The sequence below is a fragment of the Halyomorpha halys genome, unplaced genomic scaffold, assembly GCF_000696795.3.
Source record: "Halyomorpha halys isolate HHAL.00 unplaced genomic scaffold, Hhal_1.1 Scaffold1310.1, whole genome shotgun sequence".
NCBI lineage: Eukaryota > Metazoa > Arthropoda > Insecta > Hemiptera > Pentatomidae > Halyomorpha > Halyomorpha halys.
In genome coordinates this window covers 133,979-148,560 of record NW_027108292.1, presented here as the reverse complement: position 1 = coordinate 148,560, position 14,582 = coordinate 133,979, and the positions used below count along the sequence as shown (strand labels likewise).

Here is a 14,582-nt window from a genome sequence, read left to right as displayed (position 1 = left end):
GGAGCAGAAATGGATACGGATAAAATATATGTTTATTTTGTTATAGATTTTTAAAATTTTTTTTTATATGCAACGGAGGTCAATAAAAATAAGATACACAATTTTTAGCAAGATTTTGTTATACACTTTAAGCCAAGTAACTGGTATGCCCAAAATTTCTATTAAGTGGTTAATAATCTATAATATTATTATAACTTCTTTAATTGGAACACGCTTGTAAACACGAATGTCGAGATAAACAAAACTTTACCGAATCCTTTTCAGTTAAGGTTGGCGCCTTCAATTGCTTCCTACATCCGAGCGTTTCAAGGTAGTTTATTTCGAAGGGCTTTAGGAGACTGACCCCAAATTAACTAGGCGAACTATGGTTAGTCTGCAACACAATGAAAAAACCATAGTTCGTTGGTGCATTATGTTGGGTATCTCCCTAAAGACTATCTGCACTCCTACCTGTAATAAAAGGTCTGTAAAAATACATAAACATAAAGCTAAAGATCTTTACAGAAGAAAAAAATACCTACACATTTATTTATTTATATAGGACAAAGGATTAAATCTGAACTGGTTTCAAGGTTTTATTAATGATCTGCCATATTCGATTAATTATATATTTATAATTATTCTGAATCACTTATTTTTTCACAATTTGATTCATAAATTATTAAATATGTTTCCATTTTTAGGGACTTCAGTCAAGAAAAAAACATTGAAATGTGGTCTATCTCTGTCCAGGCAGGATGAATTGCTTCTTAGTTACTTAACGGCTCCAAGAATTCATCACTGTCATATATATACAGTAATGCTCCTAACTAAAGAAAATTATCAAAATGTAAGACCTCATAATCGTAAAAAGACTCTGAAAAAGATGAAGAAGAGATTGCAGAAACTAGAACCCCTACCTTGTCATGGTTTTGAACTTGACCAATTTTTTAATCCTTGTTCAACATATGATCGGATGGGACGGGATGAAAATGTTTTGCGGTTTAACAAAACGCTTCCGAAGCAGCAAAAAATGGCCTATTACGAACATCCTCTCGAGGCATTTAATGCAGTCAATAACAGAACTATTGGCAGGCCGTTCGCAGAGGACCCAAGGAATTCAGTCGATATCCTTGCTGACACGTTTGTTAATATAATAGACTCACCAAATGATCCTAAATGTAAAGTGGAAATCTCTGGCCATGGATATAAAGGCAAATTCAACGTCGGTCTAGATCCAATTATCGATGAAGTTCTTTATCGTTCATTACAAAATTTGAAGGAAACATACGAAAATGCTAAATATTATTACCGAAATAATGATAATAGATTTGATAGGAGGCGAAACAGTACCCTGTCCAACATTGCCGGTAACGTACGGAACTATTTTATGACCAAGGTTTCAGGAAGGAACTCGATTAGAAACGGTACATCTCATCAATGGTTTCCAGAAAGCGCAATCGAAAGATCATGTATTCGCAGAGAGGAAATAGAAAACTACGAAGAAGATCCTTCTCAATTAATTTGTGAAGATACGGGTATGAAACAGCAAAGATATCAGCATAACTGTTTTAAAAGTTGTGCACCCTTAGGAAAGATCTCAAGATATCTTATAGACAGTGCAAACAACAACAGTCATTCAAGATATCACAAAGGTAAGAAGATTCGTCGGGGCAGGAGGAAAAAAAAAATGAATTCATCAGGATCAGAGAGTTTCGAAGAGAGGCAATTTGTTCGGAGGATGACAGCTACTTCACCTGCAGTATTAGAATCCTCTGATGATAGTTTAATTTTAAGAGAAACTAGTTCCACATTAGATGAACCTATTAGATTGAGAAATAGATATAGTTGGAAAGCAAATTATATAAATAAAAAAGGCCCACTAAAGACAAGAGAGGAAAACAAACAGAACTACCATCCTGATCTGTCATACATAAGCGAAAAGGACTGGAATGCAGGTACTGAACTATTAATAAGAGAAAGGGAAGATTCCATTTTAGCAAAAGAGAAATGGAATAGGCCAGTTAGATATATGTCATTAAATGAATATGAAGGTGAGAACCTAGATAATCAAAAGTTACTAAACAATCCTACAGGTAATAACAAAGTGGTGACAATGAATGAAACGAAGACCACAACAGCTAATGGTGTAACCACGGTAACTCAAACTGAAGTCATCGAAGCTATAAATCAAAGTAGTCAATGCCTCATTCCTTCTAAAAGTAAAGATGCGCTTATGGAAAGAAAGGAATTTAATGTTTTGCAAAACGAAGTCAGAAAAGAAGAATCGGGTGTCCGATTGGCAAAAAAATCTGAAGGGGTACAAAGGCATAGCAACGTGCCTGAAGAAGTTCCATATAAAGAAATAAACAATAAAGGCTTTTCGCAAAAAAATGAAGAAAATTCAAAAAAATTAAGGCACTCTCGCAGCCGAAGTCCTAGAGAGCATCGATGCTATGAAACTGATGGCAAGAAATATTGTTTCAATGGTACAATGTCTTCAGAAAATCTCAGTTCGGCAGACCCGATGCTGAGTCGTGGATACAACGATAGCTCTTTAACCCACTATACCGATTCATTTGGCCAGATAGAAATACAAAAATGTGATTGGCGAATAAGACCTTGTCATTGCAATGTTAGTCCCGTGAATACTTACGTAATGTCAAAGGAAATATCTACAATGACACCACACCCAGAAATCTCTGACTTCACACAAAATGCACGGAAAGACTCGAAAAGAAACATTCCACTATTTCATAAAGTTCATAGCGATCCAATAAATATTTGCCATACGAATCCGTATCTGCGACATCACCCGAGTGATGCCGATATTAGAGTAAATGCAATGACAGATCTTGAACGAGAATACACACCTATTAGAAAGAAACAAAATTTACAGGAGCGAATACCTTTTGAAAAACAAGAAACCCAAATCCCAGAAGAGGTAATTGTTACAGGTAATGGGAGGACAAAAATACGGGTTTCTCTAGGATCTTGTAATACAACTCAACGTCGACAAGCTTTCTTAGAGCTGATGGAAGTACTTAAACGCAAACTTGAATCGGAAGATAAATTGCTGACCAATAAAGCCACCTTTCATCATCTAGAAGAATATACACCAATACAAAACGTTCAACCACATAAAGTAAATTCAAATAACGTAAGAAAAATCGAAAGAGGAACGTTTAAGGAAATCAACAGAGCACCGATTATGGCAATGTCAACAGCGGAAGAACGTACCAATGATAGAATGCGACTCCGTCATGGTGTTTTAAATGACTTAGACATGAAGATCAAACGGATAAATCACACGACGGTTTGTCATAGACCATGTTTTTGTGAACAGAGAAACAATAGAGATGTTAAGCAAGCTACTCCTAAATGGAACATTCCTAGAAAAGCAAGATCATTCGGATCACTTACATCAAATAAGAAAGAGGTTCCAAAATCTGAGTTGAAAAACAAACGTAATACTATTTCCAGCCAGACTGATGATTCAGTTGGACCACCCCCCGCATTAGCAACACCAATAAAAACGCCTCCTACTTCAGGAAAAGCTGACTTTCAGGAAACTCGTGTTGAAAGAAAACTTACTAGTATTTCCAGTCAAACTGAATCTAGCATTCGCAAATCAAGAGAATCACGTCCTAAAATAAAAACAGGTTCACTGTTTTCAAAACCACTGTCTGAAAAAAGCTCTATACAAGCAGGCCGCTGGCTACCATCTGAATTCATACTAATCGAAAAACCTAAAACAAAACCTAAAAAAAAACTTAAAAAAAAATTTAAAACAAAACTTAAAACAAAACCTAAAACAAAACCTAAAACAAAACCTGAAAAAAAAAAGAAAAAACATCAAGAAAAACCTAAAAAACCGAAACTTTCTAAGGTAAAACGAAAGGAATCAATCCGCGATACATCAAAAAGACAATCTGTACTTACGAGTCGAGGATCTTTATTTGTCAGAAGATCTACGGTTCCACCAGGGACTGACAAAGCGCCGCAATCATCTGTGGTCAACCAAAGGGTCTGGATTCAGAACTTGAGTGTACCCCTAAAATATGCTGAACAAATAGTTACTCATGTAAAAAAAAAAGATATCAAACCACCGGAAGTATCTTCTTTGCAAGAATTGAAAGAAGTATCGAACATTCATACTCCAAATAGTGAGGCGAGTGAATCTAATGTAAATTCAAAACCGAAAAGGATACAAAAAAAAAAATTAAATAAGGCTAGTAGTAAATTTAATGAGAATATTCTCTCTGTACCTCAAGATTCAGAAATTGACATTATATCACCTCAAGGGAATAATAAAACTTCTATCAAAAGCTGCTCTCCAAAACAAAGAACAAAGAAAGAAGAAAGAAGAACAAAAGAAGAAAAGTTTATTATAGCTCCGATCAGCAAAGTTTCAAATAAGCCTAAAATAATCGATTCGTTACCACTTGTTTCTTACAGTAATAGTTCTTCATTCATCGAGATGATTACAGATTCCAATTCTATTCGCGACATTTCTTCAAAATTAACTTCGGGACCCTCTACACATTCGAGAAATTCAACAGATTCTACATCAAGTGTTATTTCTAAATATGGTAAAAGATCGACTATTTCATTAGTTACTCATGGAAAAAGTTTCTGCTCCCTCCTGTCATATGAGGAATCGCCTTCACTTGTCAATTTTGTCAAAAATTTGAAACATCTTCCATCAGAACCACCGGCAACGAGTGGTAATTCTATGAAAACCACAACCGCTGATAAGAACTTTAAACAGCAAGCAAAAAGTTCAAAACTGCAAACAATTGGTAAATCTATTACTGCTGCAAACGAAACGAAAAACCGCAATCAGATCTGGCCTGGAAGTTGTGATTCTGCTAGTTCACTATGTTTTCATGAAAAGAATGAAGATATTGAAATCGTTCCTGATTCCCTGCAAACTAGAAAAGATTATTTTAAGAGTGGACCGTCTGGGCGCGCATATCCAAAAACGAAAACTTCCATTTCACAAGGCTCTAAAGGTTCAAGAGGACAAAATAGTTCATCGAGTGGATCGTCGGATTCAAAAACTACTGTTGTTTCAGCACCGATAGTACATAAGAAACGGTTGGCAATTCGTTTGCAAAATCTCATATCAAAACCTACCAGTACTCTAAATTCACTGTCAGACAGAATCTCAAATTCGTCTAAGCGAAAAGGAAGTTGTGTTGAATCCGCTTTAGCTTCTGAAAGAAAAAAATCATTCAAAAATCGATTAAAAAGATGCAATACCAAGTCCCTCATGAGAAGAATACAACCGCATTTCAACAAGATTAAAAATCAGCATGCTGATGGAACGGCATCACCAGACGACACAGGATTTTCTGATGACTCAATCTCTATCCGAAGCACTGAGCAGTTTGATCAGTATTTAACAGATCCATCAACGTCACATGAAATGACTGAGCCCCTGAAGAGGAAATTGGATGAATCAGATTTTTTTGTCCTAGGCACAATGACTACAAAACAATGTGTAACCGAAACTATGAACTTGAAAAAACTTAACGGAAAGCCTAAAAAAGGAAAGAAATCACACTCCACATATCCTGATTGTAATATTAATTCGACTATTTGTATTAATGATGATTACATCCAAAACCCTGTAGAAATAGAATCCGATGAGGGCAATTGTACGACTATTGGCTATGATTCCAGCAATATTTCATTAAAAAAAGGCAATTCAAAAATTACTAAGCGTTATAAATTTAGAGCAATGGATCAGACAATTTGCTCCTCAACAACCTGGATAGTAAACAGTTCAGAAAGTGATCTTGAAACAAATGCATCCAGTAGTAAAAGTTCAAAATGCAATGGGAAAAATAGAAACAAAGGAAACCCCAAGTATGTAATGGTGACGTCCGACTTGCGGGAAAGCTCTTCAGAACTTTTAGTAACTAGAAAGCCTAAAACAACATTTGTATACAAAAAGCGTACATTTATAAACAATGAATATGAACCACGTGAAACAAGTAAAAAATTTATCGCGGTATTAAGAAGAAAAATAAATCAAAGCCCAGCCGGCCATAGCAGTTCAACTGATTAACAATTTTACATCAACATGTATTACCGAGATGGATTTTTGCAAGAACAGGATAGAGTCTGATTTAGGCCAGCTGTATGTATAGAATAAAAATGTGATCTGTCATTTAACTTTTTTTTAACATTAAATATTAAATATTACGAACTCCCTACGTACAAACAACCATTAAATCATTATATAAACGGTTTCACGACGCACTTCCAACACACACTAACCCTCTAATTCAAGGACTATCAACACTAGACTTACCAGATACGAGACGACGTTTACGAAGGAGCTGGAATAGGGACCTCTTAAATTGATTTTTAAATTTCAATTTTAATGGAGAGGCATCATTGGATGACCTTAACCTTCATGTCTTCATGACTTTTTTTTTTTTATTTTGTTGTTTTTTTTTTCTATCTCTCTCTCTCTACATCTCATTCGCTGGTTGTAAAAATACTTTTACAGTTGTGAATAAAGTAAAAAAAAAACATTAAATATATTTTACATTAGTTAAACATTGTTTTTTTTTTAACATTCAAACTTTCAAGTATTATATTATTCCATTTTTATATAAAAATTGCTATTGATCCCCGAGGCAACCTTCTTGCCTACTGCTATTCGTTTGTTTGTATGGTTTAATTTCCTCGTATAGGTACTCCAACAAGGTTATTGTTTTTTTTACACGTTTATAGTCTATACAATGGTCTCTTTAAAGCCACGGTAGCAACTGTCGAACACTCTGCAATGGTTAAAACTGTATAATTGTTACCGTCATTTACTGTTGTGAATATAACAACCGTACTGTTGCACTAAATAATTAGTATAGTCCTTGGTTTAGCGTGATAGCTGGCACTACAAATTTCGGCAGTATAGCTGTATCTTGCTTCTTATACACATATTTATTAGCTTTCGGGGTCACTTTGAAATGGCGAACACCAATACTTACAATACTTCTTCGAAAGCATTCTCACGAACCGACTGCCGTAAGGCTCTCACACGTTGGTAGCCCTGAAATACCAGTGATATGCATTGCCAAAGATGGCACTATACTACTGTACTGAACTTATGTATTTATAAATAAGCCCGTTAAAAGTTGAAGCGGTTCACTCTATTTAGACAAAAACTTGCATTTCAGACGGAATTTAACTCTTTATTATCTGAAAGTTATACGAGGATTTCTCGAAGGTTTCTAAATTAAAAATAAAGCTAAGCTATGTTGGGTATCGATAGACCTTTTTTCTTAAAAAAAGATTCGAAAGTCTTTATGCCTCGGTATTTCAGAATATTCAATTCTGATATATACATATATCCTGAGCTTGTAGTGACAAAAAAATATAAATAAATAGTATATGAGGTGTTGGTAGAGTTTTTTTTTTTACAGACTAGTTTTGATGATATGAATACTTACATTTCTATTATCAAGAGATAAACTTATTAGTTTTATTACTAAAATATTAGTGTTATTTTCAACCTCGTAAAGTCCATTCTGGTTTACAATGCCTCATGTATGAATCACAATAGAGGTGTCCTGTATTTTCACCTTTTGCCACAACTACCCTACGAAGACAACTGCTATTTATGGTAATATCGAGAATGACGTCATGTTCTATGGTTGCTGTATTTCGTTATTGCAGGTAAGGGAGATATTAGGGCACCTAATACAGAGGACAGTACCTGATCAAGGGAATTTTTATATTTTTACTGATTAATGTAACTTCACCCGTGGAAGCAAGTTTAACTTTCGAAAACGTGTATTAAAGGAAAAAGGAACTAGAAATGATAGTCAAATGTATTTTATAATTGAAGTAATCCATAAAAAAAACAACATAATTTTTAGATTATTTCGCATTTTAATGGTTTGATAACATTAATAAAAACACGGATAACTTCAATCTGTAATGTCATTGATTTTTTTTAACATGTGCAGCAATTGTTCGATGCATTATGCTCTCAATATTATGTCCTTAAACATAGAGGAATAAAGAAATTAATATTGTGTTACATCAAATAGTTAATCAGTTTTTTGTTGTGATTCTTTTATCTTAAACTTAAATTTTGGATGTCAATAAGCTAATCTGACGCACTTGGTCCTATGAAACACACAAATATAACCCAAACTTAACCGATGAAAACATCTACCAAAGCTAATAAAAAATACAATGGACATACACTAAACAAGTTTAGTTTATTTGGTGGGTTTCTGAAAATGGACTTAATATAATAAGCGTACAAAGACGTTACTACCATATTAATTTTAAATATTTAATAAGCCGTAGTTAAGATCTATTTCATAATGACATTTTACGGCCATTTAGCAACTGCCACAGCCATAGTGATTTACATCACGACAGCATTTACTGTTATGGCATTATCAGGTGTGCTTTTATAGTTGTACTGTTCGTGGTTTGGCAGCTGCTATCACGCTATCTGCTCATGTAATGAACGCTTTGACGATTAACAGTCGCCTAAATCTATTAAACTTTATTGGGATTATTCGTGAAAACATTGTTCTCACTTACTGTCATATTTCTATTATTTCTGAATTTGAATTTGTTACTATCCATCGTTTTAATCTTATAAACTGCAATACTGATAGTGCTGTGACTATAATTTTCATTTTTTCAACTCTATTTATTCACGGAAGCAAATATGTACATATTTATGAACGTTTAAAAAACGTTACACATGATCATAATCTATTTAACCTTAAATCGGATTATGATATTATGGTATACTTTATTAAAAACATATGCATGTTTATATCTGTGGCGGTCGTGAAAACTAGATAAGCCAAAATTATCAACTTATCATGACAATGAGTATTTAATCTCTTTTGAAATCCAGTAAGTTTGTTCACTAATTAATTAAATATATATATTTTTAGTATATTTATATTTTGAAAAGTTATAATTTGATTAATTCGATCGGATTTATTGGTATCGATAATAAGTTCATGTCTGTAATTATCCGACTTACCTAGCTCTACACGACCGCCACAGATATTCAGTTATATCAATTAGATACAACAAACTTAATCTGTCTAAATTACAACTGTAGTGAATTCGCACCAAATTTTATTATATAAGTGTATCGAAGATCATTTCAAAATCAAAATGAAAGAAAAATTAATCATCGTCAAAAGCGTAATGAATATTCAAATGTTCACGCAAGAAGCGAGAGTTCCAATGTAAAATGAATCAAACCTGCGCTTCAACTGAACAAAAAAATATAACAGAATCGTCTAAATCCTTTATCCCTTTGTGGGATGATACCATCCTTCACTTGTTCAAGTTTAAATTCCAACGACGAAAAAAAAATTATACTAAATCAAAGAAAGTTAGAAGTACAGGAACGTTAACATCTAATTACAGAATTCTGAAATCAAATTCAGACCAGAAAAAAGAAACCAGTCTAATGAAACTGGTTGATCGCAACTCCTTCATCATTCCATCTTCATCATCGACACTATGCCAAGAAGAAGGAGGTTCCTGGTATCAAGAAGACCAGAAAATCACGACCATTGGTTTCTGGGTCAGTAAAAATAATCCCAAGTTGAATAATAAGTTTCCGTTCTCTGAAAAAGTGACGACACTCTCTTTCTCATCATCTCCTGAATTAGAAACAAATGTAGAAGAAACGAATCCGATGATGACAGCGAGTGACTTTACCAATATCACGAAGTCTTCTTCGAAATTGAAACTAGCTGAACCATTGAAAGCGAATATTATAATAAGGCCTGTTTTTGTGAAAGGGAGAAAACGGAATCAGAAACGCTACGGATCTACGACCGTTTCGGAAAATAAAATCGCCAATTGTACTAAGTCGACAAGTTGCACAGGTTTGATAACGATATCTCAAAAGTCTGTAAAAGTAAATACGCCATTATGGTTCCGTTCGCGCTATATTGGTATCCATAAAAATAATGAAAAATCGCACAATTATCTAACTAGCAATATCTACCTCAGTAAGTGTAATAAAAAAATATTCATGTCTTCTGAAACAAGAAGCTTATTGCGGAGAAAACCCTTCATGATTGAAATATGAATACTCTCTAACAAATACAAAAATGGAAGAAATATCGAAATTAGGTCCGAGTTGGGACTCTTTTGAGATAAAAGTTAAATGATTCATAAAGACTAAAGGATATAATGATTCATAAGACCATCCTTCTATAAAATAGACATCTCATTTTCAGTTGAGCCATTTTTAATCTAGATTTATATAACTAAATTATTATATATTGTATCATTTATAGTTTTAATATTACCAAAATACTGAGTCATACTTAAGGTATCGAGTTTCAAAACTAGTTCAATTAATTTATTTCATTCGATATTTTTACTTTCCCTTTTACATTTGTTTAATCCACTCGATAGTATGCTTAAGCAGCGTTGATCAAAGTCTCAGCTTAGTAAAAACAAGAGTTTATCCGGACTAACTAATAGGACTAAATTGTATCAAAGGTTGACTATAAAATCCTAGTGATTAGGGTAACCAAGGAGTTATAAGGTTTTTAATGTCCGACCGACGTTAATATGTTTTTTGGTAACTGCTATAAAGTTATTGAAATCGGATTTTTATGTTTTTGAAATTAATTGTCTCACTCAATGGAAAAAAACATTTAATCATTAATTGTAGCTCTCAAATTTTTTTCCTATTTGTGAAAGTAGTATCTAGAGCAGAAATAATAGTTTTCCTTCTTCTGCTACTGATGAGTGATAGGTGCCTGCTTGTTGGGTAAATACATAATTTCCTATCCTTTACTATCTCTCGTCTCTTACTCCACTTGTTGAAGCCATCGCAAATCGATGTTGATTTTTTGAAGGATGTTTCGGAGAAAAACAAATATACCTTTATTCGGTGAGACTAGCAAGAAAACATTAACAAAATAAAACATTTACAAATAAAGTAATGAATAGAAATTAAAATTAGCAAAGTAAACGATGAAAATGAAAAACAAATTTACTAAATTATTGTTCAATATATAAGAATAAACATTTGTTAGTTGGTACTTTATTTGCTGCCATACCGTTCATCCGATTGTAACTTGTCTTTTTGCTAAATGTTCAGAATTTATCCGTGAAGTTTATAGACTTCCATTTTTTGCGGCAAAGAAATCTATTAACAAAATTTATAATTTTTTGGCGCGTAGCTCAGAAAGTATATAGTTTCTTCAAGTCTATTATATGCCAAATGATTTGTCTCTTTCTGAAGAATAAGAAAAAATATTACGAATTTTATTAAATGATTTTTTATTCAGTAAAGTTGGTAAAAAAAATGTTTAATGAATAAGAAAATCATATTCGTGTAAAGCGTCGTCTGCAACCTCTAAACACCTTTTTCAAAAAAATTAATAATTACAAATTTTTCATTTTTACTAATTTAGAGGATTTTTTGGTCTGGCAACCTTCATTCATATAATCCTTCATAACTACTTTATATTTTATTCAATTCCAACGTTAATAGAACTGTTGGAAAGCTGAAAGTCTGATCTTTTAGCCTATATTAGCAAAATAATGCCAATATAAGTGCGAAATATTTGTTATCAGAAAAAAAATTACAAACTGTTTATTTTTTATATAATTTTATATTTTAAACATGAACATGATTGATAAATAAATTATTTCAAAAGAGAAAAAAATCAATTAAATCAGACCATAATTAACGATAATACAGCGAAGGTTTAAAAAGAAATTCCTGATTTCTCCGGTAGAAAAAAAGTTAGGGCCCACGTCTACAGCAATTGATAATAATTCATTGAATAGTCAAATTTTAATTGTATTAATCTCTAGACTGGCACTCATCAAACTTACTGGACTGTATTATTAGATACACAATTAACAGTTAAGATCAAAGAAAAGAGAGGAGGCAAAAGGACACCCGAAGGGAAACATACAGAGAGAGTAAGTAGGGGAGAGACCTAAGAGCACAAGACAGTCGAGGAAGGACTCTGAAGAGGGACAGTACAGAAGAGGGAAGCAAGAACACGCTAAGTAAGAGGGACAGTACAGAAGAGGGACAGTACAGAAGAGGGACAGTACAAAAGAGAGACAGTACAGAAGAGGGACAGTACAGAAGAGGGACAGTACAAAAGAGAGACAGTACAGAAGAGGGACAGTACAGAAGAGGGACAGACATGAGACAGCTAGGGAAGGCCGGTGAGGATGAACAGAGAGAGGACCATGGACCAACAAAGTTAAGAACCACAATGAAAAGTTTTTATAATTTAGAATCCTAGCAAGCCACGTGATTGTCACAGCTTAGTAAATTGATAAACATGACACAATTGAAAAGGATGTTCAATGAGTAATTATAAACAATTATATAAAGCCTACCTTAGCAAAGGGGTCTGTGGTATCTAGTCCTTGGTCTAAATCTATAGCAATACTTTTCTAAGAATCGTAGGTCGGTTTCCAATAGGATCCAATAGATTAGATACACGATATAAATATGAATATATAGATAAATAAATAAAATCCAGTCGGAGAACCCCCATCAGCTGTAGAAACGCTTTTAATAGCCACGATATAGCAAACTGATTTCATTAAAGTCAAAATGTCCAAACTAACCGCAGAAAAGTTTTGGTTTCTGACTGTAGTAATGACAGATTCTCAAGATTCCCAAACCATAAACAATGAACACAGATAGGGTCTGGTAATCACATAATGGCTATTAATCGGATCGCCTCTCCGTTGCTAGGCGACCCCTACCCAACAACCATTAGCAACCGTTACTCTAAGCCCCTTCCAACGAGGAGTGAGATGAAATCGGCAGAAAAAGTCTAAGCGATTCTTCCACCATACTACTCCAATAGGGTTATAGTTGGGATCCGCAGACGGAGCGCGATCAAACTGGCTCGATTCGATTCGAAACGAGATTCGCGTCCGCAACTCGAGGCGAGATTTGGGTCTTACTCATCTAACTCAAATTTTTGTTCGATCGCGCATGTTATTAGTACTGAACAACTTCAAATTATTTAATTTGTCGGCCTTGGAACTCCGAAAAGCCTCTGGCGAGCAGTCGAGCCTTTTTTGGTCCTATTTTTATCCTTATTTAAATCCCTATTTAAATCCTATTTTCTCCATTTTGAGCTTCTTCTTGAGCCCAAGTACCAATCTTATCATGAGGACTTAGCACATCATGTATGTTTTTCTTTCATTCTGGGGGCTCGATAGCGGAATTATTAATAAGCATTATAAAGTTTATAATCTTGCAGATATTTGGGGAGTTGTCTAATTCTGAAAGCCCTTCATGAGAATGCTTCAATGAAGGAACTATCACATGTTGCCTTGACCGTCAACTGTAGTACAGATTCCTTTATTCGTTAATGGTTCATCTAATATCAGTGAACTAATAGTTGCATTAACTGCAATATGTATACACCTTGACAGTGTGGATAGGAGATATTGGAAATGTGGAATTCTTTAGAATTTAGACTAAGGGTACTTACTGGGCATTACGAAATGAGTTGCCATTCCTCGAGAATATCCCGTTGAACCGTTAGTAGAGCTAACATGATTTTTCAACTCGATGGAGCCTCCGACTGACATCGCAAGACAAGTGGGTACCTTGATGAAATTATTTATACACTATTTGAACAGAGAAGCGATTGAATAAGCTAAGGATCTGACTCCACTCGATTTTTTTGTAAGGGGTTTCTTAAAAACTTTGGTATATCAATAGGAATCAGGCAGTGAGGAGGAATTATTACACAGAATCGAGAACAAAATACTGCATTTATAACGGACAATAAATAACCTTTGGAGAATGTGAGGCAAAGAGTAAGATTTTGCTTGCAGTAAGGTGGAGGCTATTTTGAACACTTGTTGATTTAAATTTTCATTATTTTACTCATATTAAATTATCGATTAATCCAAATTTCATTGTATCAAAATCGCAATTAAATTCGCCAATCTGTGTGTTGCTATGTATCGGTCTTTTGACAATCCTAGGTATTATTAAGGTGTTTCGTCATCTGCCCCTATACCTGGTCAGGGTATCCTTCTGCGAAGCTTTTAGCGTCCCCGGATATAAAAACATCTGTATTAAGTTTGTCACATTACCAGAGGCCCCTGAGAAAATTAGATTAGCTAACCATTAAGTGTTATAACAAAAATGATAGGTTGTGACGAGGGACCAGAATCAAATTAACCAGGTGCAGGCCCTTCCTGGACAAGTCAAACTATTTTTTACACATCCTCGGCTGCCTCGGGAGTCTTCGGTTACCGATGACCAATGAGAGAAGATGTTCCAGAATAAGGTAACGCCCTAAAAAGGGAAGTGGGAGAAAAATACAGAGGAAATCGAGAAGAGCAGACGGACACACTCAACAGGAAGGCTTAGACGGGGGAGGACTACAATCAGGAGGCAGACTTAGAGGATGCACTTCGACCAGACGAAGTCGTGAGAAGGGCCACGAGACCTGGACATCCTTTATGAAACAGAAGACACCTACGGCACTACATCCCACGGCATCAGCAACAGCCAAGTCTGTTTTTTATATCAGCACACGCTTCCATTCTTTATACACATTATTTTTCACATT

The 14,582-nt window shown here is 34.4% G+C and overlaps 1 protein-coding gene across 3 annotated transcripts in view; it reads left to right on the top strand.

Annotated features, from left to right (window-relative positions):
• The window catches only part of LOC106689231 (titin homolog), a 49,849-nt gene extending 43,692 nt beyond the window's left edge, over positions 1 to 6,157 (top strand). For all 3 annotated transcript variants that reach the window (XM_014434121.3, XM_067046643.1, XM_014434122.3), the window contains one exon: positions 684 to 6,157. In XM_014434121.3, coding sequence (XP_014289607.1) covers positions 684 to 6,055 — 5,372 coding nt within the window. In that variant the 3' untranslated portion in view covers positions 6,056 to 6,157. The remainder of the gene's footprint in view (positions 1 to 683) is intronic.
• The last annotated feature ends 8,425 nt before the right edge of the window (positions 6,158 to 14,582 follow it).